Source organism: Alosa alosa, chromosome 4 (assembly GCF_017589495.1).
Source record: "Alosa alosa isolate M-15738 ecotype Scorff River chromosome 4, AALO_Geno_1.1, whole genome shotgun sequence".
In the NCBI taxonomy this organism is placed as follows: Eukaryota; Metazoa; Chordata; class Actinopteri; order Clupeiformes; family Clupeidae; genus Alosa; species Alosa alosa.
The window spans coordinates 16,824,902-16,850,962 of NC_063192.1; the positions used below are offsets into that span (position 1 = coordinate 16,824,902).

Consider the following 26,061-nt stretch of genomic DNA (forward strand, 5'->3'; position numbering starts at 1 on the left):
CAAATTATATACTTTATTATTATTATTTATTAAATGTGTTGTCAATAGACAATAGTCAATAGACAAACAGATTGTAAAGCAAACACAACACCAAACAGTACAAGTTATAAATACAATTTTGAACATACATTTCCTTTCGCAGATCTTCAATACCATAGACTGCTGTTCTATACGAGTGAAAAATACACAACACAAATTGAGAAAAATTAAAACAATTAAATGTCTAAAATAAGCCCTTAATATCTACTTTTTAACAATGTAAACCTTTCAACAATTTAGAAGTAAAATAAATCCAAAAGGCTTGGGCTTTGTGCTTATTTGCAAAATGTATTGTTAAAAAAACTCCAGGTTGATTTAAATGACGGGCATATCCAATAACCCTTTAGGACTACCCAGCACTGACATAACTATAACTTTCATACATTAAACATCAAGAATGGCTAATGGTCAAATGCAGCATTTACAGTAGCCTACACCCCAATCTATCGGCTACACCTGATATGATCCATAGCCTACTGTGCCTTAGGAAAGGCCTGTATTTCTTATGATATACAGACATTGACAAATGCCAGCATTCAGTGTTTGAACCACGTCCTTCCAGGATACATTCAGTAAACCCCATCATATAAAAATAAATGTTGTTATCAAACAATCTGTTTGGAAAAGGAAATGGGTAATAAAAATGTGTGGCCACTAGATGGCGCATTATGCATTTGTCTGCCACCAGAGGCACATTTCCAAAATGCATGTGGCTGCATAATTGGCCCTGTCCTGGAGAAGTATCCAGCTTTAGCTTCAGCTCATCTCCATCTCCAGACCTGCTGATGACTTGAGCGGCACCGAGTCAAATCCATCAGATGTCCTCTACAGGTGGGGAACACACACAAACCAAATGTATCTGTTTTGTCCACTGCATCTTGGCCAGGTGGGCCAGGTCCCGATCTATTTAAAAGTCATCTGGTGTCTAAAGTGCAAAGTCAGTTAATGTTTTCATACATTAACATCAACAATTATTAATAAAGTAAACACTTTTAGCCAAAGTAGGATAAGGGAGACCTGTGTGCTGCTACCTGGGAATTAAACCCATGGAGTACACACTTACACACACCCACACACTCACACATACATCCACACACACAGACACAGCTACAGACACACACACATGAACACAGACACACAACTAGGTAGATGGCCCAGGTAGGAATCTTGTGCTTATCACACTGACCTTACACAACTATGCCAGAAGAGCAAATATAACTGGTGCACGTTGTGGCTCTGAGACAGGGGGCAGAGGTGAGAAAGCATTACTGTAGCCTACCTCTCTGGAGAAGGACTTGATCTTCCCAAAGAAGGACTTCTTGGTGAGGTAGATGAGTTCATCCTCCTCAGCGTCCTCGCCCTCCATGATGGCGCAGCTATCGGCCGCCGGGAGCTCACACTCCTTCTCTCCCGCAGTCATCATCAGCTTAGAATACTTATACTCCAGTCTGCCAGAGCACACAGAAGAGGGGACAGTGTAGGTGGGAGAGAGAGAATGAGAGAGAGAGAGAAAGAGAGAAAGAGGATAGAGGGGACAAGGAGAGAGACAAAAGAAAGAAATAAAGAAAGAGAAAGAAAGATGTAAACAGAACGACATTGAGAGACCGACACAACGAGACCGACACAACATTGAGTGCTCCGACAGAACATAAATCAGCCGGTTTAAAAAAAAAAAAAAACACACTTCTACCTCCACCTAGAGCCTGTTATTTGGTTTGCAAAAACCCACAGCTCCCGGTTCTTCTGGTCCAATCAGAGCAGGGCTGTGTGAGATCTGACTGTCAATCACATTCTGGTGCGCATTCTGGTGTGCAGTCTGGTGCGCACTGACGAGCACAAACTCGATGAGAGGGTGCTCGGTGGTAGTTGGGGAGGGGCATGAGAGTTGTAAACATTCAACATTTTGGCAAACATAGCGTTCATGGGCTTCAGAAAAACCTTTCTCCGAGTGAAAACATCATCATTCCGCGTCAATCACGTCACTTAATGTGTGAGTCAGAGGTCGGAAACTGGGGCTAGATTTTGCTAACAGAGTTGCCCAGTTAGGGGCTCGTCATCACTTTTGTCGTCACGTTGTAGTTTGTTTGTAGTCCATGTGGCCTTTCATGTCCAACGGTTTTAATGTGAACTTGGGAATTTGCCATTTTTTTCACTTGAAAGCTGCATATCTCTCTTTCACAAGCATCTTACACTATATTTTAAGCAAATACAGTTGTTTGTTTAGGATTAGTGAGTGTATGTTTCAACCTTTGGTGTGGCATCCGTGTTTGTCACACATTCCGATGGCAAAGCACATGAACACTTGCTGTCGGAAAAACAAAGTAGCCATGGGGGCGGTCCTTGTCATTCCGAGGTGCTCTGAATGCACCATAAGTCCCCTCAATCTGTCAGACTTACCAACTGCAGCTTTAACCTGTTATCACAGTCAATGTCAGTATGCTGCAGATGCAACACTTCAATATAGAGCATTCAATATAGGCCACTAGATGTCCTCATTTGCACCTTTTCTTTGTAATTTTCGGAAATTGCCTGATTTTCTCAGCTCATGGTTTGAATGATTACACCTGAATGATTGTTAATGAATCAGAGTATTTAAGGAGCATGTGTTTGTTAGTGCCTTTGATGAGTTCTCCTGTGTGCCACCTGTATCGTAAGTGTACTCCTGTTTTGAATACTCTTGAAAAGACTTTTGGTTATCAATTTCTAAAAAAATCTAATTAATTATTGTGATTAATTAATCTAAAATCGCATATATAATTTTTGCTGTGAAAATATTTTAAATATTTAAATTCAAATAAATCATTGAATAATCAGCATTAGTGACATTACAGTTCAAAAACTCTTATTTTAATAATTCCCATAATAATCTATGATTAGACCTAATATGCTGAGGAAATAAATTCAAAAGTGCTTTGGGAAAAAGTTGTTTTTCACATACAAGGTATTTCAGGCTACAGATATAACCTAGGTCCTAGGGGACACAATGAAAATAAATGAACACTCCCCTCAATGTCAACACAATTTCTTTGCATTGATGTGCGACTTTAGAGTTGATGAACTCCGGTGATATGCAAATTCCTTGCTGCAGACATTGCAGAGAACTTTATTTTAATCAACACTTTATTTTTATCAACACCATAGTAAATGTTCCAATCAATGATCTAGGCAGCACATTTTCTTCTCTCTCCTTCATTTTACAGTCTAATGGTTACTGACCACAACGGCTCTGGGTCAAAGGTCATTCGGAATTGATTAATCTTATTTTTTTTTAATCAGTTTTTTTTTTCTCAAATTAATTAATTGAAATTAATCAGTTATTTTGACAGCCCTAGTTTTTTTTACTTTGAATTTTTGGCTGGCCTGTTTTAGTGGACTGTCTACTGCCCTCTTTTTTTTTTTTTTTTTTTTTTTTGCCTTGATGGTCATTGCCTATACCTGTGATACTTTGCAACAATCTGCAAGAAAGTCTGTTTGCCTGCCTGTTTTTGTGACTCATTAAAGAGAACTCTGAATCTGACTCCTCTGCATTTTGGTTCATTCATATCTGAGGGTGGTACAGGGGATTCATCTCCACCTTTCACTCCGGAGACCCGGGTTCGAATCTCCGTGCGGGCCTGACTCTTGATGGTGAGTATGCATAAGCACAATTTGTCAGACTAGTTGTAAAACAAGAAATCTATTAGACATTTGCATACTGCAGCCAGCGTGGTACATTCTCTCCCGAGCAGTGACGTCAGTTAGAGGTCAAAGTAGGCCACTCACTTGCGTGTCTTCTTCCAGAAGTAGCAGCTGAGGCTGATGAGCAGTAGGGCGGCGACGCTCCCAATGGACACCCCAAACTTCAGCCAGAAGTCCAATGTCACACACGCACTCACCATCTGGGGGGGCAGTGTCACCCCGCCAAAGCAGTGCAGAGGCTGCTGCCACACGTATGTAGTCCTCTGGACACACACCAATGGACAGACACACCTGGATTTGAGCAGGTACTCACACACACATGACAACCAAAACACACATACACATACATACTGTACCGGAATCCAGGCACACACTCTCTCTGACCCACCATAATGCAGTCCTGGATGCAGTCTCTCTCACACACACTCTCTCTCTTTGACCCACCATAATCCAGTCCTGGATGCAGTCTCTCTCACACACACTCTCTCTCTTTGACCCACCATAATGCAGTCCTGGATTCTCTCTCTCACTCTCTCATACACACACTTGTGACTCACCATGATGCCCTGGATGCAGGCACTCTCAATCTTTTTGTAGTGTCTCTCTGAGCAAAGAGGACAGGCGTGCCTGGAGAGCCACAGCAGATGGAAGGAGCAGCCATCACAGGTGCCCTCAGGACATTTACTACACACACACACACACACACACATATATAGACCACACATAGACAAACAATGGCAAAACTTCATTACTATAGTCCAAATGGCATACATTCTTCCTCATGTTACCAATGTTATTTGATACAGTCTATAAATGTAATACTAGCCTATGTGTTACCTCGGAAGAGAAATTAGGTCATTTCCTCTAACAGAGGGATTGCATCGCAGTCTGATGGTTGTTGACCTTCCTTTTTTACAAGCTTGCGTTGTTTCACTTCCCCTAAGAGCATTATTTAGACAAGAAATATGATGTGTATTTCATTGTTTATCATTTGGGATGGTCCTTTCTTCTTTAGCAAATGATATTAATTCCTGATAATGTCAAAGTTATGATATTGACATAGCAGTGTCACTACAATGAGACATACCTGTAGTAAAATATGACATCAGGTAAGGTGGAATCTGTAGGAAAGTTACCCTCAGGGGAGGTTATTTGATCAAAAGTTGATTTGGTGGTGATCCCTGAAATCAAAAGGTCAATTGCAGATAAACCACAAAATCCCAAACGATAATGTCTCTGCAATGACATCTACAGAACACAATCGACTCGTTTCCTATACATGGATTGAGCCTAGTTTTAGACTGAATTTCTATTGATGTTTTTGTACAGTCTGGGACTGTAACAGCTGAAAGGCACTCAGGAAGAGGATGGCTACGGATCTCATCTACGTGGGTGTCTCCTATGCCAAATGTCAGGGATAAGGCCAAATTATAGTCCAGACGGCAAATGGCACTTGACAAAATATGACGTAAAAGAGATGCATGCTATAGGGTGTTAGAGAGCTTGTCAGGTTCATAAACATTGAAATAAAATGGCAGAGACATATTCTGGAGGTCTCCATTCTGTTGTCTGATGCCATGATCACATCTGTTGCTGTTTACTTTCATTTTGCGGTGAGATGTTGTTGAAACTGGGAGACATTCTATTCAACAACATTCACAGGACTATGACAGCCTACGGCGCCGAAACATCTGTCGACAACAATATTTTGTCACCCACCTGGACAATAAATTAATCTGCATTTCTTGCAATCTTACCTATGAGGGTGTCTCCTATGCTGAAGGGCTGGGATGACACCACTGTCTGCCCCCTTACATCCGTGGGGACGATGGTGGACTGGCACACGTAACCACTCAATTCCTTCCTGCTCTCTGTGATGTTGTCCACACATGTGGCCATCGCTCTGCCCTAAAGGACCAGAAAAAATGACAAGTGACCACTGCACTGCAATCCATACTGAATCAGTTAGCAAGCATCTAATACCACATATCTCACACATAGAGAGCATTTATCAGCCTTCATATTACCTTCCTTTTGGAACTGATGATCGGATGAAGGTATACAGACAGATAGATAGATCGAGAGAGAGAGAGAGAATGATTGAATACCTCTTCTCCACACAGCCCGATGCTGAACTGCTGGAAGAACTTGAGGCCCTTGGTGGTGAAGCGTGGACTGCTCTGGGCAGCGGTAACGTTGGACAGGGGAGAGAAGTCATAGTGGAGGGTCTCTCCGTCCCTCTGCTTCACAGCCAGCCTACAGTCACTCAGACAAGCAGAGTGGGCCTGGGGACACGGAGGAAGACCTTCCACAGTTACACTGCTAGATTTGTGTGTGTGTGTGTGTGTGCACACACATATGTATATCATACAATATCTTAGATGATATAAAACTAGTGGAGGACAGATCTCTTATCATTATGGTGACATGTATGAAACTACTTTTGTGTTGCTATTAAGGCGATTTGTCACGATTGTCATTGGTCAACACAACCCATTATTTTTAGCTGTGGATGCATTGTTTTCTCCATTACCGTGCTCTGTGTGAGTACACGGGAGTTCACTTTGTGTGTGTCTATCGGACTCTCTTAACTTGTCGTAGGAAGGAAACCCTACCAGCACAAGATTCTTCCCTGGAACATCGTCCCAAAGTGTGTGTGTGGTTTTATATTCTCTCTCACCTTGTTGCTGTGTGTGTTGGGGCCACAGCGGACACAGGCCTCTGGCCCAACCTGGTGTTCTGCGCGGATGATGCTGTTGGCGGGACAGGCCTTACACACTCCGCTGCCCTCCACCATGTAGTGGCTGGCTGGGCAGGGCACACAGGTGGACTCCGCACCCTGCAACATCCCCAGGGCACAGTGGCGACACTTGGACGCCACACCACCGATGACATTGGTGATGCGGACAACGTAGATCTTGGCAAAGTCGGCACTATACAGCTTTTCCTGCAACAAGGAAAAGAAAGATGTGTGCAAAAATATCTGGTTACACTACCTAAACCTTGCTACTAATCATTTACAAACAACTAGAGACAGAATTCTAACATAACTGTGTTCAGAATGCTTAGTTGAGTAACTCTTTCTGATAACAGATATGTTGAAGTTATCCATTGTGTTGCTGTTGTATTCCTGTTAAGTTTAGCAAGCATTATGAGGTGTGGGTGTAATCTTACTGTGGTTGGCCCTGCGGTGCGCTGGAACCCCCAGGAGAAGCTGACGGTGCTGTTGCTCTTGATAATGTAAGAGTAGGATTGCTTCCCATTAGTCCCCCTCCAGCGCTCTACCACAAAGTTGTTCCTTTCACTCACACCCTGCGAGAGAACAGAACATGTCAACATGAGAAATAAAAATGCGTCTCCATAAATACCAAAAATAGAAACGGCCGTGAACCACTGTGAAGCAAAACATCCCCATAAAGCATAATGACAATAATAATAACGTAGGCTAATAAAACATGTCAATTTTAAAAAAAAAAAGATTCATTGCCCACCGCCATGAAGTAGAGAACGCAGTTATCGGTACACTTGGTCTCAAACACAAAGGTGATCTTGGACAGCTCTGTGTTCATCTCATCTGTGGTGACAGTATGAGGCAACCTAGCAAAAATCACCAAAGATTTAAAGATTCCATAACTATATAAAAACAACCATAATATTGATTACTTCAAGAGATAATTAAATGAAAATCTATATTAATCTTATAACTATATCAGACAATAAGTTCAGACAGTAAGTGTAGCATTAGGCTATATCATATATCATATGTTGGAAAGGGCTATAACTGTCTATCTTCTTCACTTCATTAATCTACAGTAAATATATCACTAGCTTACGGCTCATACATTCAAAGTACTACAAACAGTTTTGGCTGTAACATTTTTAAAACAGGTATGAAAAAGTCTTATACTTATTTTGTATTGGTCAACAATATAATATCAGACTGTAAATACGGCATCTTGTAGTGTGGGGACTATGGCATACTGTGTCACTATCCAGCCTATCTTATTGAAGTTGTCTTTATAATCAAAATGTACAGCTCACCTGTACCCCGGGACAGTGAGAGTGAGCAACATAAAGCCTGTGTCCATGTCTCCTGGTGTGGTGTACACATACTCCCCCGCCACCTCCCATGCTGTCAAAACACACAGTCACTTTTACAAACCTATTCAATGCACACAAATAACATTAAAAAAAGATTTCTAGAGAAAATATGTAACCAACTCATCTGAAGCCATGTGTTGCTCAGGCTGGTTGACCCTGTTACCTGTGGTTCTCTCTGAGTCACTGTATTCGTTGCTGTAGACGGAACTCTTCATGTTACTGGGCATCCGGTTCCACCACTTATACTCAAACCCCACCACCGGCTCCGTCCCTGCAGAACACTCTGAGCAAACTACACACACACACACACATCCATTTACATAAGTACACAGGTACACAAATATAAATACACACACACACACACACAGAGAGAGAGAGAGAGAAAGAAAAAAGAGTGTGTCAAAAGTGAAGCAGACTGCTGGTTATCAAACCACTCATGTGCATAATAAGAAGATATCTATGCACTGACTGATATCTGTCTGCAGAGGGAAACCACATTAATTTGGGCCTACTACTTCTATTCCATTGTTTTGCATTTCTCACCCTCATCGGTCACCATAATCACACTGTGTTTTTGTGCTCCATCACCTAATATCCTACCAGTCAGCTGTGTCACTGTTCTATCTCTACCTTTCACAGTCACCTTTTGCTATATTCAGGTAACCCACAGCTGAAATCCTAGACAAAACAGCTGTTTCCATCTCAGAGAAATTGAACATATCCTCATTCTGGAGAGAGCTGTTATCTGACCTGGAGAGGATTACTGACAAGTGTGAGGAATGTAAAATGAGGAAACAAACAATGAGGTAATGTGCACAAAACGCCTCCGTCTCTGTCATTCATTTACTCACAAATACAATAATAGGACAAAGTGAAGTCACAGAGAATGAGGAGGTTTCCTGGCAGCTGAATGTGAACACGATCTCCTCTTTCTGGAGTCGTGTCTGTACCTGAGCCGTTGGAGTAGAAGCCATGTGGGCAAGGTTGGCAGGTAGAGGCGTTGTTCATGAAGAAGCCGGGGTTGCAGGGCGGGCAGGTCATCATCTGCCCCGAGGCAGGGAGCTGCACTGCCCCGTCGGCCGTCTCACTGCAGATCTTGGGCTCGATCCACTTGTACATCAGCTGGGTCTGAAACCACAGCAGGACATGGTCTACTATACAAACTACACTTAAAAAAAAGCAATGCACTAATATAGCATAGGGCCTGTTAACGATTGTTTTTAGAATGCATCTTGGGTGATCCAATCAAAGTGGTCAGCTGAGAGACATTAAGGTTTTCTCATGTATTCAAGGTGTACAGCCGTCACTGGACACATCAGAACACATTAGCGTTTACACTACAAAAGTATGTGGTCAAATGTGTTTCAGACCACCTAGGCAAGCGGTTTGAGTGATCAGATCACAATTCATCTTGGTGAATGTTTACACTTGTATTTAGAACTGACCACTTGTGATCGGATCACCCCAAGTCACATTTTAAAAACAAACAGGGTCATAAAAAAGTTAAAGATTAAACATTAAGAGTGAATGAAATAGTAATGTTCCATATATCTCACAGCTTCAGCAGCAGAGAACTAAACATAAAATGCAAAACAAGACTTGTTATAGTACCGTCCTGTTGGAGTCACAGGGTGTGTGTGTGTAGAAGTAGTCACCCTCTTTACATGGTGGTCTGGTGAGGCATTCTCCAGAGCCTATACCTGAGGGACACACAGAGCGAGGGGAAAAGCCCTGAGGGATTTAGGAAAATCTCAAAGACATTAAGATCCACTGATAGCATACTGCATCCGTACCAGCCCACATTAAGGAAGCTATACAATGGATGCCCTGGCGAAATGGAAAAATGTCAAGGTCTACATTTATCACCACAACTCTTCAGTGGCAACGTAAATTAATTAAAGGAAATTCCCACCATTTTTCAAGTACCGGTAGATCTCTATTTCAGTCAGTAATTGTCAGCTGAGAGTCAGTAAACTGAATAATTGCATTAGATGGAAGCCTTCTATGGATGGTGACAAAGCTAATCAAAGCTAAATCATTTGATTTAAAAATGAGTGTTTGTACCGACATATTACATCACATACCCGCATATTTCTCCTTCTCACACTCCTGGCAGGCAGTGGCCCCTTTGCGCGAGTAAGAGTTGGCTGGGCAGGGGGCACATCGGGACCCACCTGGCTCAGTGCTGTAGGTGCCCGCCTTACAGGGAAAGCACTCGGATGTGTAGGCCACACCTGTAGGGGCAAGGGAGGCAAACTCACTGATTAAGATCACAGCCAACAGACATAGATGCTATAGGCAACACTTCAAATCTAGTATAACCAAAGATACCACAGACCACATTTCCAGCTATTCATCCCGTGACTGCCATACCAACAGAAAAAATGATGTCCAGAATGCAATTTTGGAAGAATCTACAGTAAATAGCTGCTTTCAGACACGTCGTCCTCAGTATATGCGGATCTTTGTCAAACGGAGGTCTGACCCTTCGGGTGATTCAGATATGATGCTAACATTATGCAGTCATGTGTGAACGACACCGATGCACATTAAAAGAATCTCCATGTGGTTGAACAGGTTGAACGTGGTTGAACACGAACATGAACAGAATCTCACAGAATGCATGTTCTTTGCTTTGTTCAGACACAAGCTCATTTACATAATGTCCGTCGGAAATACTAGGAGGGCAGTAGTATAACAGCCGGCTAAGTTCAAAATTCCAAATGGCCGGTTATGTTGTTCAGATATATGCCCCAATTGCTTGACATCCGCAGAACATGCGGAATTACACCTAGGTCTGAAAGCAGCTATTGGCTCAATTGATCTGTGTCTGTAGGTGAACTGACAAACTATGGTGCTTGGGTTATGCTAGATTTATGTTTTTTGCCGTATTTTACATCACTGAGGATAAAACATCTGTCTAGTGGACACATGTAAATAACATCACTTAATAGTAATAGTTTTTGTGAAGCAGGTGGCGGTGGTGGCGACCTGAGATGGCGATGTTGCGCAACAGGATGGGTTTGACAGAGTTGGCGTTGAGGGAGAAGCCAGTGGTTCTCCAGTACAGCACATTATTTCCACGACTCAGCTGTACCTGAGGACACAATAACACAGCACGGAGGACATCAGTGTGTAGGCAGGCCACAACGAGGTGTCATTTACACACACACAAACACAGACTCTCTCTCACACAGACACACACAGACAGACAGACAGAAACAGACAGACACTTTCTCTCTGTGGCAGGTGAATCCTGAGTCCTGAGTGTGACTTTATATGCATGGCACACACACAAGACTACAAACACATACACCACTGACATGCACAAACACACAAACACACACACACACACACACACACACACACGTCAAGTGCTATCCTCACATAGTGGGAGTCCCAGTCATTCTCTGTGGTCTTCATCCAGCGGCTTTGTTCCACAGAGGACTGACACTGGTCATTCTGAACCTATATAGTAATCACACATACATTGTATTAGTCAGAGCCATTTTAATCCCACATATAATCAGATATCTTTTAAATGTCATAACACTGCATCACAAGACACCATAACATAATACAATGCCATCTAAACACATTACGCTCCCTGCTCCAACTTGCTACACAAGTTAATGATTACCTGCATCAGCACTCTGGACCAAGCCGAGCGAAAAATGTGCTGCATATATTACCTGTGCCTCCGGAAAACAAATGGAAAAGCACTACATAGTATCTCTGAATGGTGTTGGCATGAAACATACATAAAACTCAAAGAAGATGCTGTTGTCTGGGTAGAGGTACTGGAAGGTCACAGATCCAGGCTTCTTAAGACTGATGGCGTAGGACAGAGTGGATGTGCACTCGTCTGTGTTTGAGGCAATGAAGTCCCCTTTTGGTGTCCAGGTGGAACTGCACAAGTGAATGTCAAAAGCATGGCCACTCATTTAGGCTATTTCATAATACAACATAAAATAGACAGAGGCAGTCAGATAGAAATAGGTAAATTAAACAATGGTTTGCAATGGAGTGGACTGGAGACAAACACAGTCTGCGGTACACAACAGTTTGTGGCTGTATCTTGAAAGAACATGACGGTCTAACACTTCAATGAACATCTAATCTAATTTCTAATTGAAATTATAATCTGGAACACATAAACATAATGTGCAGTCAAACACAACAAAGGTTACAAAGACGCTCACTTTGAGCAGTTCATGTAGGCGTCCCCAGCATCCATGTTGATGCCGTGGGTGACAAACCCTGGGGGCATGCTATCCCACTCATCAAAGGCCACGCCCGTCCCCAGAGAGTAGGTCCCTGCTGCACACTTCTGGCACTCCTGTGTCTTCATGTCCAGAAACTCCCCCGTGTTGCAGGAGAATGCTGGGGAAACAAAGACAGTCAGCAGTAGTATGTATCAATGTATAGAATATATACCTGTAATATAATACATAGCAACTATGCCTGAAATAAAAAAAAAAAAATTTTTTACCACATTAGTATTATTTACTAGAAGTGGATACAGCATATTACTAAGATAGTAAGGACTAAATCATTAACTTAAAGGTCTTCAATACTGTGCATTAATGGTATTCTAACGGGCTAAGGGCTAGCATGCAGTAGCTTGTGAAGTTGTTGGTTCAATTCCTGGCTTCCACCGTGGTGCCCTTGAGCAAGGCACTTAACCCGGAGTTGCTCTAGGGAGAATTGCCCTTGTGATATAATTGACATTTGTAAGTCACTTTGGATGAAAGCATCTGCTATTTAAATAAATGTAAATGCTCACTTAACATAAAGCTCAGCAATACTGTGCACTAAAGGTATTCCTGTATATGAAGTAGTCTGGCACTCAAAGTACTGATAACATCAACAGTAGATATACTAGAACACTTTACTGTATGGTAGGCTGGGCATCAATAACGTCTTGTCAGGAATATGTATCAGATGCCTAAAAGATTGCAGCAAGCATGTCATTAGTATGCATTCCTATGAGACGAGGTCACTGGTTGGGTAGATACTCACTGCACTGGGTGCCTTTGACAGGGTCTGGGAGGTTAGTGCAGGTGTTAGGTTTGTTGGGCACTCCTACCCTCCAGCGAGACCCCAGCACATCACACTCTGTGTATTCATAATGGTAATCCGACTGAGGGAAAGAAAAAAACAGAAATATAACTCTCAGCCGAGGAGATGTTGACAAAAGTAAACAGTTTCAGGTTTCTTTAAGTTTGCCCTCAGTGAGGCCTTGCTGTGCAACCACAGCCAGGATGCAACCATAGTTTCAACTTAATTAAATTAAAATGTATTTTATTTACTGTATACTGTATGGCTCCATCAACAACTAAGATTGTCTCAGGGAACTTTACAAAGCCCAAAGTCTTAGTGCTCTTACATCGGCGATATTATGAAATCAAAGACCATTTTTATTGACTTTGTAAAGAACTGAAATTTGCTATCACTGATAACCAGGCAGAGCTATCAGAAAACGTAATGCATGACATAAAATTTCCCTTGAAGTGAAACGGTCCTTCTGTTCCAATGGTGGGGTAGATAAATATTTGCGCGGAGACTGCCCCACCTTTATCTTAATCACCTCCATCAAGGATGTCTGGTGACTCCTGTCCTAACAGAGGATTCGTTTTCCTAAGGTTATTTACATATCAGGTGGGTGTGGTGCAAGTAAACACCAAAACATTGCAGGTAAAACCATGCAATAAACAATCTGTTTGTTAATCTGTTTTTTTCCCCCTGATAATCTAAAGAGCTAATAAACTACTGACAAATCCCCGAAAACACACATCACTTTGCCAGCGAACATTGAATGGAAATGGAAAAGCATTGTGTGCTGGCTGAGTGTGTGCTTATTTTTGACACAAAGTGGGTCTGAATGCCACCTGTAGTGTAAGCACAAGCACTTAGCAGAGTCAATTTGACCCCCACACAGTTAGAACAAGAGGATTAATAGTTAACAAGAAGAACAACACACAGAGACTGGTATTTGTTAGTGCTGCTACATTAGTTGTGCGTGTGTGCGCGCGCGTGTGTGTGTGCGATAACTGCCATATGCTCCACAACACTACCTTGTACAATAACCCACATCTCCATATTAATAACATGATCATCACCATGGCAACAGAACATGATGACACACTATCTTTCCTCTGGCCTCGGTGGCCTGCTTTTGCACACCCTCGGACACACACACACTGTCCCCTTCCCTCTCTTCATTTACCTGAAAGAACTCTAACCTTCAACTAAAGCTGGACCTAGTACACATAATGCCAGAGACATATGTCACAGCATATTCAATGGAAGAAAAATAAGGACTACATTTTTTTTCTGGATATAAATATACTCTCGAGCAATGGCGTCTTCTGTTGAAAGGAGGCTGCTGAAAAGTACAAATGAAATCTTGATAATACTAAAACGGTCCTGATGGATCTACCCCCATGGCAGTTATGTAAATACCAAAAAATTAAAAGTAGGCCATATAGTGAGATAACCCAGAAACTGGGCACTGCTTTCACTACCACCTGCTCATAGGGCATTGTACTGGACTTCCTAAACTGGTAGTTGGCTCTCTCGTGAAAACAACAGTTGTAAGGTGCAATAAATCACTGAAATAACATCAGAAATTACTGTCCACTGCTAAACTGTGAAAGTTTACACTTGCAGTACTTATGCTGTTCCATGGCTCCTCTAATTGGTCAGTGGTGTAAATGCTTGCCACACATTGTTTAAGAGCCACTCTTGTTCAATAAATATATTATCTTAGATTAGGTTTCTGGAAAAGTAGACATTTTTGACATCCCTTTGGGAACATTCACATTAATATCTTAATCATTACTACGTACAGAATTCACAAAACACTAGTTTTGGGATTAGTTGTCTTCCATTGTGGTACAAGCCAAACACTTGACTCAAACCTATATCTCAGCATGTACACTGCTTTAAAGTCATGGTAAATCAAGTCAGTTTTATTTTTATAGCGCATTTAACATGCACAGAGTGCAACCCAAAGCGCTCAAATCACAAGCCAGGCTGTACACAAGAGTTGTTGATTAATAAATGTATGCTAGCCAGTCGTACCATCTGCCACATCACCTGAACACAAACCAGGGAAGGCTAATGATGAAACATATGGACTGTTCACACACACCTTGTGTGGGAAGACGACTGGTGTGTTTTATAGCTCTTGATAAATGAACCACTATGCATTGTATTTCTTGTTTTTGTGTGTAGCCAACGTGAGAGAATACTACTAATACTAATTTAATTATAGACACACTGCAGGTGTTATAGACAATTATTTCTATAATAGAGCAGGACATGAAGCCCTGCAACACTACTATATCTACTCCATTGTGCATTCTAACTGTAAATGTATAAATGATGAAATGTCGAGCAGACCAGACTTTTGTGCGTTATGAAAATCAATCATACAAAAAGTGAAATGGAAAGTGACCCACACTGGCACACAGGACTGTATTTATGTCAATGTGAATAATGCTATGCCTCAGCAACAAACTGCTGATCAATATACTACTTCATGCATTATGGAACTATGTTGCGGGCTGAATGAGTATCTCGTCTGAATGTTTGGCGACAAAAGGGTAGGCTATCACTTCATTCACATAGGCTACAGCATCATTCATTAATATCGGCTGCAATTGCGTCAAAACAAAGCTAGAAAAGACTTGAGAACTTACCTCTTTACACATGGGTAAATCTTTCGACTCGATCTGAAATGCCAAAAGTATTGCCAGAAGTGGATACACAACACATCTGACATGTGTCAACCCAAGCAGAGGTCGCAGCAGGTAGTACATTGCTTATTAAAACGTACACAAACACTGTCTTATTAAACATATAAACAATACGCTAGCTATGGTCCATATGTTTCCTCAAATGGCAGCCAGTGTGTAGTTGTGAACTTGTCTCACTGACTGGCAAACCAGGCTGATACAGTCTTGTAGATCTGTTGCCTCGCCGGTTTGCGTTGAGCGCGTAATTGGCTGAAGCTCTCTCATTGGTTGTGAATAACGTTCTTACATTTGGACAGTAGCTAAACAAATAGCGCATCATGAGCAGGCGCAAAGCTATAGCCTAGGCTATTGACAAGTTATGGCTATATATTTTGTATTTCGTTTAAATAAATGTAGGCTACCAAACTGCACAACCTACAGGCTGGGATTTATTTATGTATTTGTTTGTTTTTACAACATTTTGCCTTTCAACCAAATACCTCATATGCCAGTAAATCTATAGTTGCAACAAGGAAGAGCGCAACCATAGACTGTCTATGAGCGCAACAAATTGGTCGGAAGTGCGCAATATTGTTCTGACCCTAAACTTGGTTTGTGCAGTCACACAACGTCTCCAAGCAACGAGGTTGACACGAAAACATGGTGTCCGCCAAATTCTGCTCGTCGAACAATAGAATGTAGAAATGTTTTTTTTGTTTTCTGTTTGTTGAACCTTCACCATTTGGTAGACCGAAATGGCACGGAAGTGTAACCCATACCCGTTCCCTAGACATGAAAATGATCATACTTTCACCGGGACTAAGGAATGCCAGGTAGGCCGTTCTTAGCTGAGGGACTGCTCTTCTCGAAAACGTCATTGAGCAACCCGGGGAGATAGGCCTATATTGTCCAAAATTGTAGTTTATTATTTCACCGATTAACCACGCTTTGGATAAACGCTACCCCAGAACGACTATCGTATAGAGATAGTAATATTGGTTTTCCTAACTTTATTATAGAAACACCCATTTGAAACGCCGATCCACGTCGCGCAGAATGAGAGCCCCTGGAGTCGTCTCAATGACACAGCCACTCTGGCCAGTGTAAGGCGAAACGTGTGCTACTATGATAAAGAGGTGAGGCATATTAACCTTTTGGTAACATAATAATAGTCCATGACTGAGTTTGTCAGGTGGTAAAACATAGGCTACTGAAATACATTAATAATCCCAGTTAAACCTCTCATAAAAGGCTCCAAGAGACAGTCTCGACTTTCATCTCAAGTCCACTTATGACCACCATCAAAAATTCCAAGGCAACAAGAATGAAACTCTTTTTCAGCGAGAAACCTATTCTGATGATCATGGGTGAGTGTATGTAGACTTTGCTTGTGCTTGGGCGTACTCACAAATGTATGCTGGAGAGCTGACAACTTTTATTTGAACCTTTTGCCTTAGTCTTCTTTTTTTACCTGAAGTCATGCTTCTTGTTAACATCTGGCTTACACTGAAGCAAAGGGGAGATGAACAGATGCAATTATAAGCATTCCTCAAATTCTCCCCATATTATAACAGGTCTCTCCTTTGCCATTTTCCTTATAACAAAGCATCTTAGAATCTTAAACACTAGACTCTCCAAAAGACTTAAGAATGAACAAATATACTGTTTATTTATGCCTAGTTTAAGGAAGGCCTAAAGTGCCTCAAACCACATGTAATGATATAAACTTGTCACCATTTAAGGAGGATACTGAAGAACAGACAGAAGACTGAGGCGCCCCAGTGTGGGATTGAGAAGAGGGAGATTCGGCTCTGGGTCAACCCACAGAAAGCTTCCATCTACAGCATCCAGGGAACCATAGGTGGGTTTGGGTTGTCTACTGCAGTAGGCTACCACAGAGAGTTTTCAAGTACATGGATTAGTGACCAACCTGGGTAAGATATCTCATTGTAAGAGTTCACCAAAGTCCTTATAGGCAAGTCCCCCCACGCGGTGGTCAGGTAACGCAGTTATCGGGCAGCTATTTTCCTATTCAAGTGAATGGGGAGGCATATAAGGGTTACTTACATTACAGGAAGGGGCGGGATATGTGTCGACAACTTTCTACTTGTCCCTTTCTGACCAAGTAGTTACAGGAATATAGTTATAGGAACAGTCCACTTCTAAACAGTTCCACTAACTACTCTCCCCCAAAACCGGTTTTGCCACTTGCACTGGCCAAGTAGCCATAGGAACTGGTTGCCGATTCAAATTGCCCATTCAACTTGGGTTAACAGTGACTTATAAGTTGGACCAATCAACGTAGACCTAAGTCACTAAGGGTTCCTATGCGGAAAAGGGAAAAGACCCTGCCCTGAAGTAGGAGCTGAAAGAGTTACAGGAACTGGTCAGAGGAACTTAACCCCCAAGTTGGTCGGGTCGGAACACAAAGAAAAAAAGGGTTTTAGGAAGGTTATGTTCTAGGAACTGCAAAAATCCCTCCTGTGGAAAGGAACTATTGACGTTACGAACTAATCCCATGCATTTCTATGGAGTATTCTTTGAGTGCCGTCTCCTCAAAAAGCTTCTGGTTAAACCTCCTGAAAGAAAGGCCTTTTTGCTTTGTTTTTCTAGCTGAAAAAAAACCATGTAGGGCTCTGCCCTTGGGGAGTTTAACCAGGTTGGTTACTACACTTGAAAATACCCCACAGACGTTACTGAACTGTGTGACCCGTTTAGGCAGTGGACAAATGGGTCTTTTCTAAACACAATTTAGATACATTGCCAAAGGCTCTTCATTAACATTCTTTAAATGAAGCATTGCCTACCTGGTCACCTTACCTGAATTGTAATTTGTAAGTCATTTATTTATTTGAACAGGGAGTGCACACACACAAACATTAGATGTATTATGCCATGCTGTAGCAAAACTGCTCATTTCCAGGGTCAGCAACCTTTTGAGTTCAAATAGACAGCAGAATTTGGGGCTAGTTGTTAGTCTCGCAGTGTTTCCAATACATTGACTTATTTGTGGCAGCCCACCACAATATTAACATCGACCACCACAATGATTTTCCAGGTTGTACTAAATTGTGCTTAAATTTGGTTAGCATTATAACCACGCTGCGCTAATTTGTTAAAAACTGTTGCATTCAAGTAAATTCTGGAAAACTACCACCACAAATAGAACTCAATTCTGTGGGAAACACTGGTCTCGGATACTAAGACGGACGGGTGATTTCATGCGACCATTGTTTGCCCCTACAGAATCCCATCACAACGCATCTACCAATCGTGGCTACTCGAGGAAACACGATGGAGGATTCTACTCAACTTAATGGCTCCAAGCATTGATAATGATACGTGACTCACTTTTACAATGCACATGGAAAATAAACAAATTAGGAAAACATAAAACGCACCGAGGTTATTTCAAAGCCCTACTTTAGTCTAGAATCACACTGTATAAACAACCAAAAAACCTTTTGCCCACTACTGAGAGTTACCAATATGTAGTTAGTTCAAGGTAACGTTAGCATAGATAGCTAAATTAAGCCGAAACATCTCGGAGGTTTCTCTCAGTGGCAGCATGTTGTGGTAGGATCAGAATCGCCTCTATACTCATTGTCCGGGCGAAAGCAAGGGTTAAAACCCAACGCCTCGTCCGAACTAGTATATCTGATCAATTCATCACTTCAAACCACAATTTCTTGTGTATGCCCCAAAGTTTGTGAGATGCCTCATGCACATCGCCAAGCTGGCTCGCATATCGGATTTTATCATTTCCGAATCGGACGAGGGCAGAATTCCGATTGGATCAAATAAGATCACGGTGTAGATTTTTAAGAATTATACAAACATTCAAGCACACATCTCTCCACACATCACATTCAATCTCACTCTCACACCAAACATAGACCAAACACCACACGAACAATCATTCAAATGAAACACCTCCGGGTTGTGGGTCATTTATATGATTTGGTGACGTCAGATTGCTGAGAGGTCTATTGAAAATGTGAGCGCGCCCCCAGTGGTGGGGAGGAGGACATTGCAGTCAGATGTTGATGAGAAAAAACATTCAAAGATAGTCGCTAGTAAATATTCGAGTAGGATGTCCCCAACGATTACCGCAGCCATAACATGCGGGGACAGTGTGCCGAGTAGCCTACTGTGAATTTGGGTAGGCTAGATGAAGACAGAGGTGTTCATCGGTCACCTTGTTCGCAGACGAAGACTGCTGCCCTCTACTGTTCTCTACATTCCTGCACATGCACACATCCTCTCCCCACACACACACACACACACACACACACACACACAGCAGCTGTGGGGTGAAAGGGGGTTCCAAAAGATTCATCCATGGCAACTCTTGCAAAAATAACTGCAGATTTGTGTCAAAGTAGCAGTTTTTGGGGAAGTTTATAGGCTATGCAGGAATGCAGTATTTTGTACATGAAAAATGCATTTCAACTAGGCCTACTGCACTTTACTGCAAAAATACAGTATTTTGGACATGAAACTTCAAAATGGCAATATAACTGCACATTTTTGCAGTTTTCTGCCTAAGTTCTTTTCAATTTCATGCCATGAGATTTGTGTCCTTGTGTGTGTGTGAACTGTGAAGCATTAGCAGCTCAAATGGGTGAGACAGAAAATCTGGCGGGGAGAAGGGTGGGGGGCCCCCGAGTTATCTTCGGTTAAAAGGAGCACGGGTGTCGACGGCAATTAGCTAATCTTGTGTTCAGTGGACTCAGGACTGTGCTGCTAGTTAATCTTGAATGGTGTAATGAGATTGAGCGGAGGCTGTCTACTACCAGTGTTGATAGTGCCGTATACTAGCCACACTGACGTCTGGACGCTCACCGTCAACTGCACGATGCTGGACCTGGGCGCAGCAAAGAGACAGGCAGCTATCACTGTTGAGGTGAGTATCATTTTTATACTTTACCTCAGTACAAAAACTCAGTAAAAGTGAAGTCAGTTAAAGATGACTGCAACACAGTGGAGAGAACATGAGAAAGTGAGGAGTGTGATAGTATGACCTCCAGTGACTGGAAGCTGCTAAAGACCACAGCACTGAAAACATGGGCAGCCTACAACATAATCTGTGCCTCAGTTGTAAACCTGATCAAAAATCATGGCAATCTAGGAGTGGTGATGATAATGATGTAATGGTGATATGAATGAATGAAATTCTAGAAGACTTACAAATCTAAACGTAAACAAAAATATGTTTTATCAGCATATATTTTCTGTTAAGGAAAACAAATATAGTGTCCGGTAAGATGTCAAACATAAGACTAATCACTTAATGCCTTGTTCTGTTGACTCTGTCTGCACTGGAGGTCACATAGACCATCACAAGTGTATGTGCTTCATAGTATTATCATCGCACACTTTCTTAAGTCTCTGACCCTGAGGTGTTAGCCATCGTATCCCTTCCAAAAGCAAAAGTGCCACTATATTCATAATGTGCATATTGTGGCAGAACAACGTAAAATTCTTTGTCTTGTCCAGCACACGTTTCATCCAAAGAAAGAAAGACAACGAGAGGTCACACAGGTCTGGTAGGAAAACAAACAAACAAGCATACAAACAAACACACACACACACACACACACACACACACACACACACACACACACACACACACACACAGAGGCCCTTGGCTCCCACTGTAAGTGTGGCACTCTGAGGATCAGCCACTATTTATCCCTCATTTCCCTAGATAAGCACCCTGCCGGGCTTGCGGGCAGGCAGAGAGAAGCAGGGCAGCCTCTGGAGGCTTACCAGTGCCCGAGATAGCAGAGAGATCCAAGTGCCATAGATAGCAGCCCATCCCGATATACGGATGGGCACGCAGGCATGCCAGACATGGCGGACATGGCAGCGTGGCATGACTATTGCAGATGTAAACTGAGGTCACTGGTGATATGCTGAGCAATAGCAACCATCTAATCGGCTATCATGGCACCTCCATGTACAAGTCAAGTTAGGTTGGCATGCTATCTCTCAAGCCACACTTTAATCTTTCATTCCACTTTCTTTTTTAAGTTTTAATCGTTGGGAGTCAGCGTACTTGTGAGGTTATAACTGAACTGCACTTTTAATATGGAACTCTAATCTGTGTCAATTGTGATGTGTTTTATAGAGTTGACATGGCTTATGAATGCTTTTGATTTTGATTGATTGGTTTGGCTTTGTTATTACTGTGACTTCCCATGTATTAGCTGTACTGTGTATAAACCGCAAGGGAAGCCCCTGTGTATTAACCTCATAGCTGAAGAAATGTTGCCATGTATAAACCTTGGTTAGAAATTACAGGACTTTGAACAAATGGGTAAGCCAAATCAATAATTCTATACCACGGTTATATACATAATTCCTATATTACATATATTTTACATGGTTAAAGATGTTCATTAGTTTGAGTATCATCACTTTTAATGGCCTTCAATTTGACTTATTTTTAACATTCACTGTGGCCTTATTTGATATTATATTTTATTGCATATGCATAATGGAAGTCACTCCATAATCTTTTAAGATGATATGAGGTTAAGCCAAGGGGGAGTATGGTATATAAGGTAGACTTTGATAAAAATTCAGATTAGATCAAACACAGTTACCTTAACACTGCACCAGTCCCATGCACCAGTCTCAAGTGAATAAATTTCACCTACCTGTGAGCCCAGCGGGCATGTCCTCTTTTAGCGCTTAGGTAACTGCAGTCTAAATCCATCTGAGGTCATGGAAGGCTCCAGTGGCGTCTCTTACATTGGTGGCACTGGTACTAATGAGGGCATGTGCCACACTGGTATTTTAAAATGTTGATTTGGTTCACGCAGGAGAAACACAAGGTCAACATATTACAACATGCAGTATACAGTGTGAATGAAATGCAAAAGAAAACAACTACTATGACTTTAAAATGATGGAAATGTTTTGTTTGTCCCATAACTGAACCTCCGTCTTCAGCGACCTGGTTTTCGTCACCATAAAAAAGGTACTAGAAACCTTTTTTTCCACACTCTTAAAACTCTTGCATTGTTTTTAACACATTTCTGTGTCTAGATAGGGACAACACATTAGTTTTAAGATATGCCCTTTTCAGGGATTGAGTGATTGCACTTTCATTGAGTGATTTCCATAAGTAAAAATCACACCATTTTGCATTTTCATGTGGTAGCAGTTCACAATAAGATTAGCAGTTCACAATTAATTTTCACAATTAAAGATCATGTTTCTGATATTTGTCTTGCATTCTGCTCACTTTACAGAGAACTTTGTATGTCAATCATCTGTGTCGCGCTCGGCGACAGAGAATGGTGAGGAGGTCACCACATTCCGGAAGCTCAACGCCACTTCCCCAGAGACGCCCAGTCACCAGGGCCTGCACCGGGAGCTTCTCCTCAGCCACAAGAGGTGAGCAGGGCGAAGGAGCCATCTGAAGCAGGTGGATGGGCAAATGGTTGAGCCACACAGCTGAAATTCATAATATAAATCAGCATTGATTTACACATTGAAATAACAAAGGGGAAATCATTCCCTGACCTGCATTACACAAATGGATAAGGATAATATTGCACTGTCTAATGTACAATGTTTTATTGAAAATATTGTATACCATAGCATAATTCATGGAGGCTCTCTCACAATGTCCTTTGTCCAGTTGGTCTTGCTCTTCTGTGTAGTTTTTAAAGAATTTTTACCTTTACAAGGGTGATGAATTTCCCCTGGGATCAATAAAGTATCTATCTATCTATCTATCTATCTATCTATCTATCTATCTGATTCAGTAGTTTACCCAGTTGGGTGAATGACATGGAAGGATGTGGCCTGGTGCCATTTTGGGTATGTGGACCCACTGGCTGTCTGTTTGTCATCTACCTGTGGCACATACAGTCTGAATGCACCACTGCAGCTTTAGGTGTCATTAAATGTGCTATATGTGAGTAAATAAAGATATCCCTAGAAGGCTCCTAGCCCATCCTCCAATAATACCACTTTGTACCTCAAGGGGTGCTATTGAGTCACTGTAACAAGAACAGCAAGGCAAAGCAAGATTATTGCATTATGCCATCACATGGCGACTTCAAGATAACTCAGATTCTACATAGTGGGATGATGATGTCAATATAGAGAAGTTGGTCAATTACCTAACAAAGCATGATGTGAGATGTGATGTGACCCATAGCTGAAATGTGATCAGGAAACATCCCTTGTAGTCATGTGACCTGTGTGTGTCCAATCAGAGGCCTGCACCTGGAGGAGAAGCCAGAGCTGAAGCGCGTTCTGGAGCAGCGGCGGCTGGACCAGGACCGGGAGCAGGAGTTGGCCCTCCGCCCGCCCTCTGACCTGGAGCAGGAGCTCCGCAAACGCCAGCTCAGGCTGCAGGAGGTGAGCCAACTACTATACATACATATTCTCTCTGCTTTTATCAGTAATTCCATTCCTTTCCACACAATGTGGAAACCATATTGGCAAAATTGGAGAGTATGTGAAGTAATTGATTTATTGAAGCCACAGCATTTATAACACATATTTCTTTCAAATGACTTCCCTGTTGATTGGGCACAACTAAACAACTGTTAATAACTGTATAAGCTAGCTGTCTCTGATTAGTTTGTTTATTTGCTAAAGATAGCTGTCTCTGTTAGTTTAGTATTCCAGAACAAAGTGACAGACAGTGTGGGTGTGGCAACACCTGTGTCCATAAAAAGTGTGTGTGTGGTGTGTGTGTGTGTGTGTGTGTGTGGCGGGGGGAGGGGGGGGTTGAGCAAATTTCCCTTACAGTAAAAGTGATGTGCCCGTGTGTGTGTGTGTGTGTGTGTGTGTGTGTGTGTGTGTGTGTGTGTGTGTGTGTGTGTTGTTACATGTGCTGCAGTATGAACAGGAGGAGCTGAGGAGGCGAGAGGGCCAGGTGAACATCCCCGAGTTTGTGCGCGTGAAGGAGAAGCTACGACACATTAACCTGTGTGACGAAAGTGCCTGAGACACCATTCCACAGCCAGAGTCTGGACGCGAGTCTGGACCGGAATGTCCTTTCCTTTGTGACCAGTGAAAAAAAGTTGTTAGTGTTAGTGATGTCAACAATGTATGGGAACACATTGATGATGAGTGGACTGACATTATAATAGTGCTGAATACCCAAGCTGATTTTCTTCATACTTAGAGGCAAAAACTTCTAACTGAAGTGAATATTGAGCCTGGTGGTTTGGAGTAATTGTTCTGTGAATGCATTATTTTCTATTTCATCTTTTTTTTTACTTACAAGAGAAAGAATGTGAAAACAGGCCATCCCTGTGTCATTGTCTTAAGTTTGACCAGTTCTTTCAAATACCATTTGTATTCATAATTGATACTATAATTATTTTATCATTTGTAAGAAACCCATGTAATGCTATACTGTAGAAGGCAGGACAGTTACATACAAGCACACATGACCTTTGCTATGGTCAGACTGATGCTTATAAAGGGGGAAATTACATACAAACAAATAAACTCCTTTGACCATGTTTCCAACCTTCATTTTACCTCACTTTCTTAACAGGTTAGGATCTTTGACATATTGTATATGATGTTCTTTTTTATCATGCAAATATATTCAACAATTTTAGTGTCAGAAGTATAATGAAAATTTCAGCCATTGTGCCTGGCTGGCTTTTCATTTACAAACGTTTCTCACAACAGGATTATCATTTATTCATTCCACTGAATGTCTGTTGTCACCTAATCGTTTTGATAGGCCAATGTGTATATTGGACATTGACGAGGAGTTAGTTTATGACATGTCCATCTCCATGTGTGTGTCGGCTGTGGACGCAGAGGCTCTGGAAACATCTGATAGATTCACAGGTGGCTCCCTCCTAAACCCCAGGGGCCAGAGCAATCCCCCCCAAAGCTCTCTTCTCCCCATTCTCATGGAAATGAAGGGCATTTAATTAGCTGAGTCTTTTCATTTCGAAACGTGCCGTGGAAGGAAAGCTCACCATCTGCTCTGACAGCCATGGCCCCTGCTAGCTGCCTCCCCATCTTCTTTGAAAAGTGAGTAGGCCTAACCCCGACTTGAGCAGACAAACAGGGGTGTGGCTGCTCTGTGTGTGTAGCTTTGTGTGCGTGTTTGCATACTTGTGTGTGCGTTTTGGGGGTGGGTGTTTTGGGGCATATTTGAGTAAGAGGGCATTAAGTGCCCTGCGTTAGAGACACACTGCCCCCATCTTATATCCTCATTATGATAAACATTCATATTCCATCCAAGTCACAGACAGACCCACTCATAAAGGGAGCTCTGCAGAGGCAAAACTGAAATTAATACTTGGGCCTGAAGCAAATGAGCAACACAATACCGGTGAAGGAGTCTGTGTGGACACTATTCATCAGGCCGAAGGGACTATTCACCAGCTGTCTCGGGCACTCGCCTCTTGTTTAACTTTTTCACTGCTCCATTGTTCCTTGGCCCCCTCTCAGTGCCCACTCTCTCCTACCCCCGTAGTGTCGTGTGCTGCCCGTGAAAGAG

General features: G+C 42.1%; 3 protein-coding genes and 1 non-coding gene across 6 annotated transcripts; 2 read left to right on the forward strand and 2 right to left on the reverse strand.

Annotated features, from left to right (window-relative positions):
- Positions 1-36: 36 nt before the first annotated feature.
- elapor1 (endosome-lysosome associated apoptosis and autophagy regulator 1) lies at positions 37-17,284 on the reverse strand. Of its 2 annotated transcripts, XM_048242306.1 has the most exons (23): positions 16,969-17,284; positions 15,525-15,557; positions 12,841-12,961; positions 12,021-12,201; positions 11,580-11,727; positions 11,206-11,286; positions 10,810-10,915; positions 9,903-10,052; positions 9,430-9,518; positions 8,769-8,946; positions 7,982-8,110; positions 7,759-7,849; positions 7,209-7,314; positions 6,892-7,029; positions 6,398-6,664; positions 5,826-6,002; positions 5,475-5,625; positions 4,805-4,898; positions 4,555-4,656; positions 4,275-4,401; positions 3,802-3,980; positions 1,319-1,487; positions 37-864 (listed from the first exon to the last, which is right to left on the reverse strand). In XM_048242306.1, exons 2-23 carry the CDS (start codon positions 15,534-15,536, stop codon positions 796-798), a joined length of 2,865 nt encoding a protein of 954 aa, XP_048098263.1. In that variant the 5' UTR covers positions 15,537-15,557; positions 16,969-17,284; the 3' UTR covers positions 37-795. The 2 variants fall into 2 exon arrangements, with proteins under 2 accessions (XP_048098263.1, XP_048098262.1); XM_048242305.1 differs by lacking the exon at positions 16,969-17,284 and having other exon boundaries at positions 15,525-16,124.
- Positions 16,215-19,259, forward strand: cfap276 (cilia and flagella associated protein 276). The gene is made up of 5 exons (XM_048242309.1): positions 16,215-16,393; positions 16,580-16,696; positions 16,812-16,927; positions 17,303-17,421; positions 18,807-19,259. The coding sequence occupies exons 1-5, from the start codon at positions 16,316-16,318 to the stop codon at positions 18,875-18,877; spliced, it is 501 nt and encodes a 166-aa protein (XP_048098266.1). The 5' UTR covers positions 16,215-16,315; the 3' UTR covers positions 18,878-19,259.
- On the reverse strand, positions 19,138-19,455 carry LOC125294074. The gene has a single exon (XR_007193486.1). It is a non-coding gene; the product is annotated as a small Cajal body-specific RNA 2 (non-coding RNA).
- Positions 19,456-20,027: 572 nt separating this feature from the next.
- On the forward strand, positions 20,028-25,071 carry zgc:195245 (uncharacterized protein LOC565483 homolog). Of its 2 annotated transcripts, none has more exons than XM_048242307.1 (5): positions 20,028-20,466; positions 22,521-22,548; positions 22,823-22,967; positions 23,771-23,942; positions 24,430-25,071. In XM_048242307.1, the coding sequence occupies exons 1-5, from the start codon at positions 20,329-20,331 to the stop codon at positions 24,535-24,537; spliced, it is 591 nt and encodes a 196-aa protein (XP_048098264.1). In that variant the 5' UTR covers positions 20,028-20,328; the 3' UTR covers positions 24,538-25,071. The 2 variants fall into 2 exon arrangements, with proteins under 2 accessions (XP_048098264.1, XP_048098265.1); XM_048242308.1 differs by having other exon boundaries at positions 23,798-23,942.
- Positions 25,072-26,061: the final 990 nt, after the last annotated feature.

What these genes read in the sequence shown, in the direction of transcription:
- elapor1 (XM_048242305.1), bottom strand. Translation starts at nt 15,644, where the DNA reads ATGTACTACCTGCTGCGACCTCTGCTTGGGTTGACACATGTCAGATGT. An exon ending in CATAGGAGACACCCTCATAG is followed by an intron (nt 4,899 to 5,474) that starts GTAAGATTGCAA and finishes TTTTGATTTCAG; the next exon opens with GGATCACCACCAAATCAACT. An exon ending in TTCTGGAAGAAGACACGCAA is followed by an intron (nt 1,488 to 3,801) that starts GTGAGTGGCCTA and finishes GTGCTCTGGCAG; the next exon opens with ACTGGAGTATAAGTATTCTA.
- cfap276 (XM_048242309.1), top strand. Translation starts at nt 16,316, where the DNA reads ATGGCACGGAAGTGTAACCCATACCCGTTCCCTAGACATGAAAATGAT. An exon ending in CCGGGACTAAGGAATGCCAG is followed by an intron (nt 16,394 to 16,579) that starts GTAGGCCGTTCT and finishes ACTTTATTATAG; the next exon opens with AAACACCCATTTGAAACGCC. An exon ending in CAGCATCCAGGGAACCATAG is followed by an intron (nt 17,422 to 18,806) that starts GTGGGTTTGGGT and finishes TTGCCCCTACAG; the next exon opens with AATCCCATCACAACGCATCT.
- zgc:195245 (XM_048242307.1), top strand. Translation starts at nt 20,329, where the DNA reads ATGAGATTGAGCGGAGGCTGTCTACTACCAGTGTTGATAGTGCCGTAT. An exon ending in AGGCAGCTATCACTGTTGAG is followed by an intron (nt 20,467 to 22,520) that starts GTGAGTATCATT and finishes CTCCGTCTTCAG; the next exon opens with CGACCTGGTTTTCGTCACCA. An exon ending in CTTCTCCTCAGCCACAAGAG is followed by an intron (nt 22,968 to 23,770) that starts GTGAGCAGGGCG and finishes CATCCCTTGTAG; the next exon opens with TCATGTGACCTGTGTGTGTC.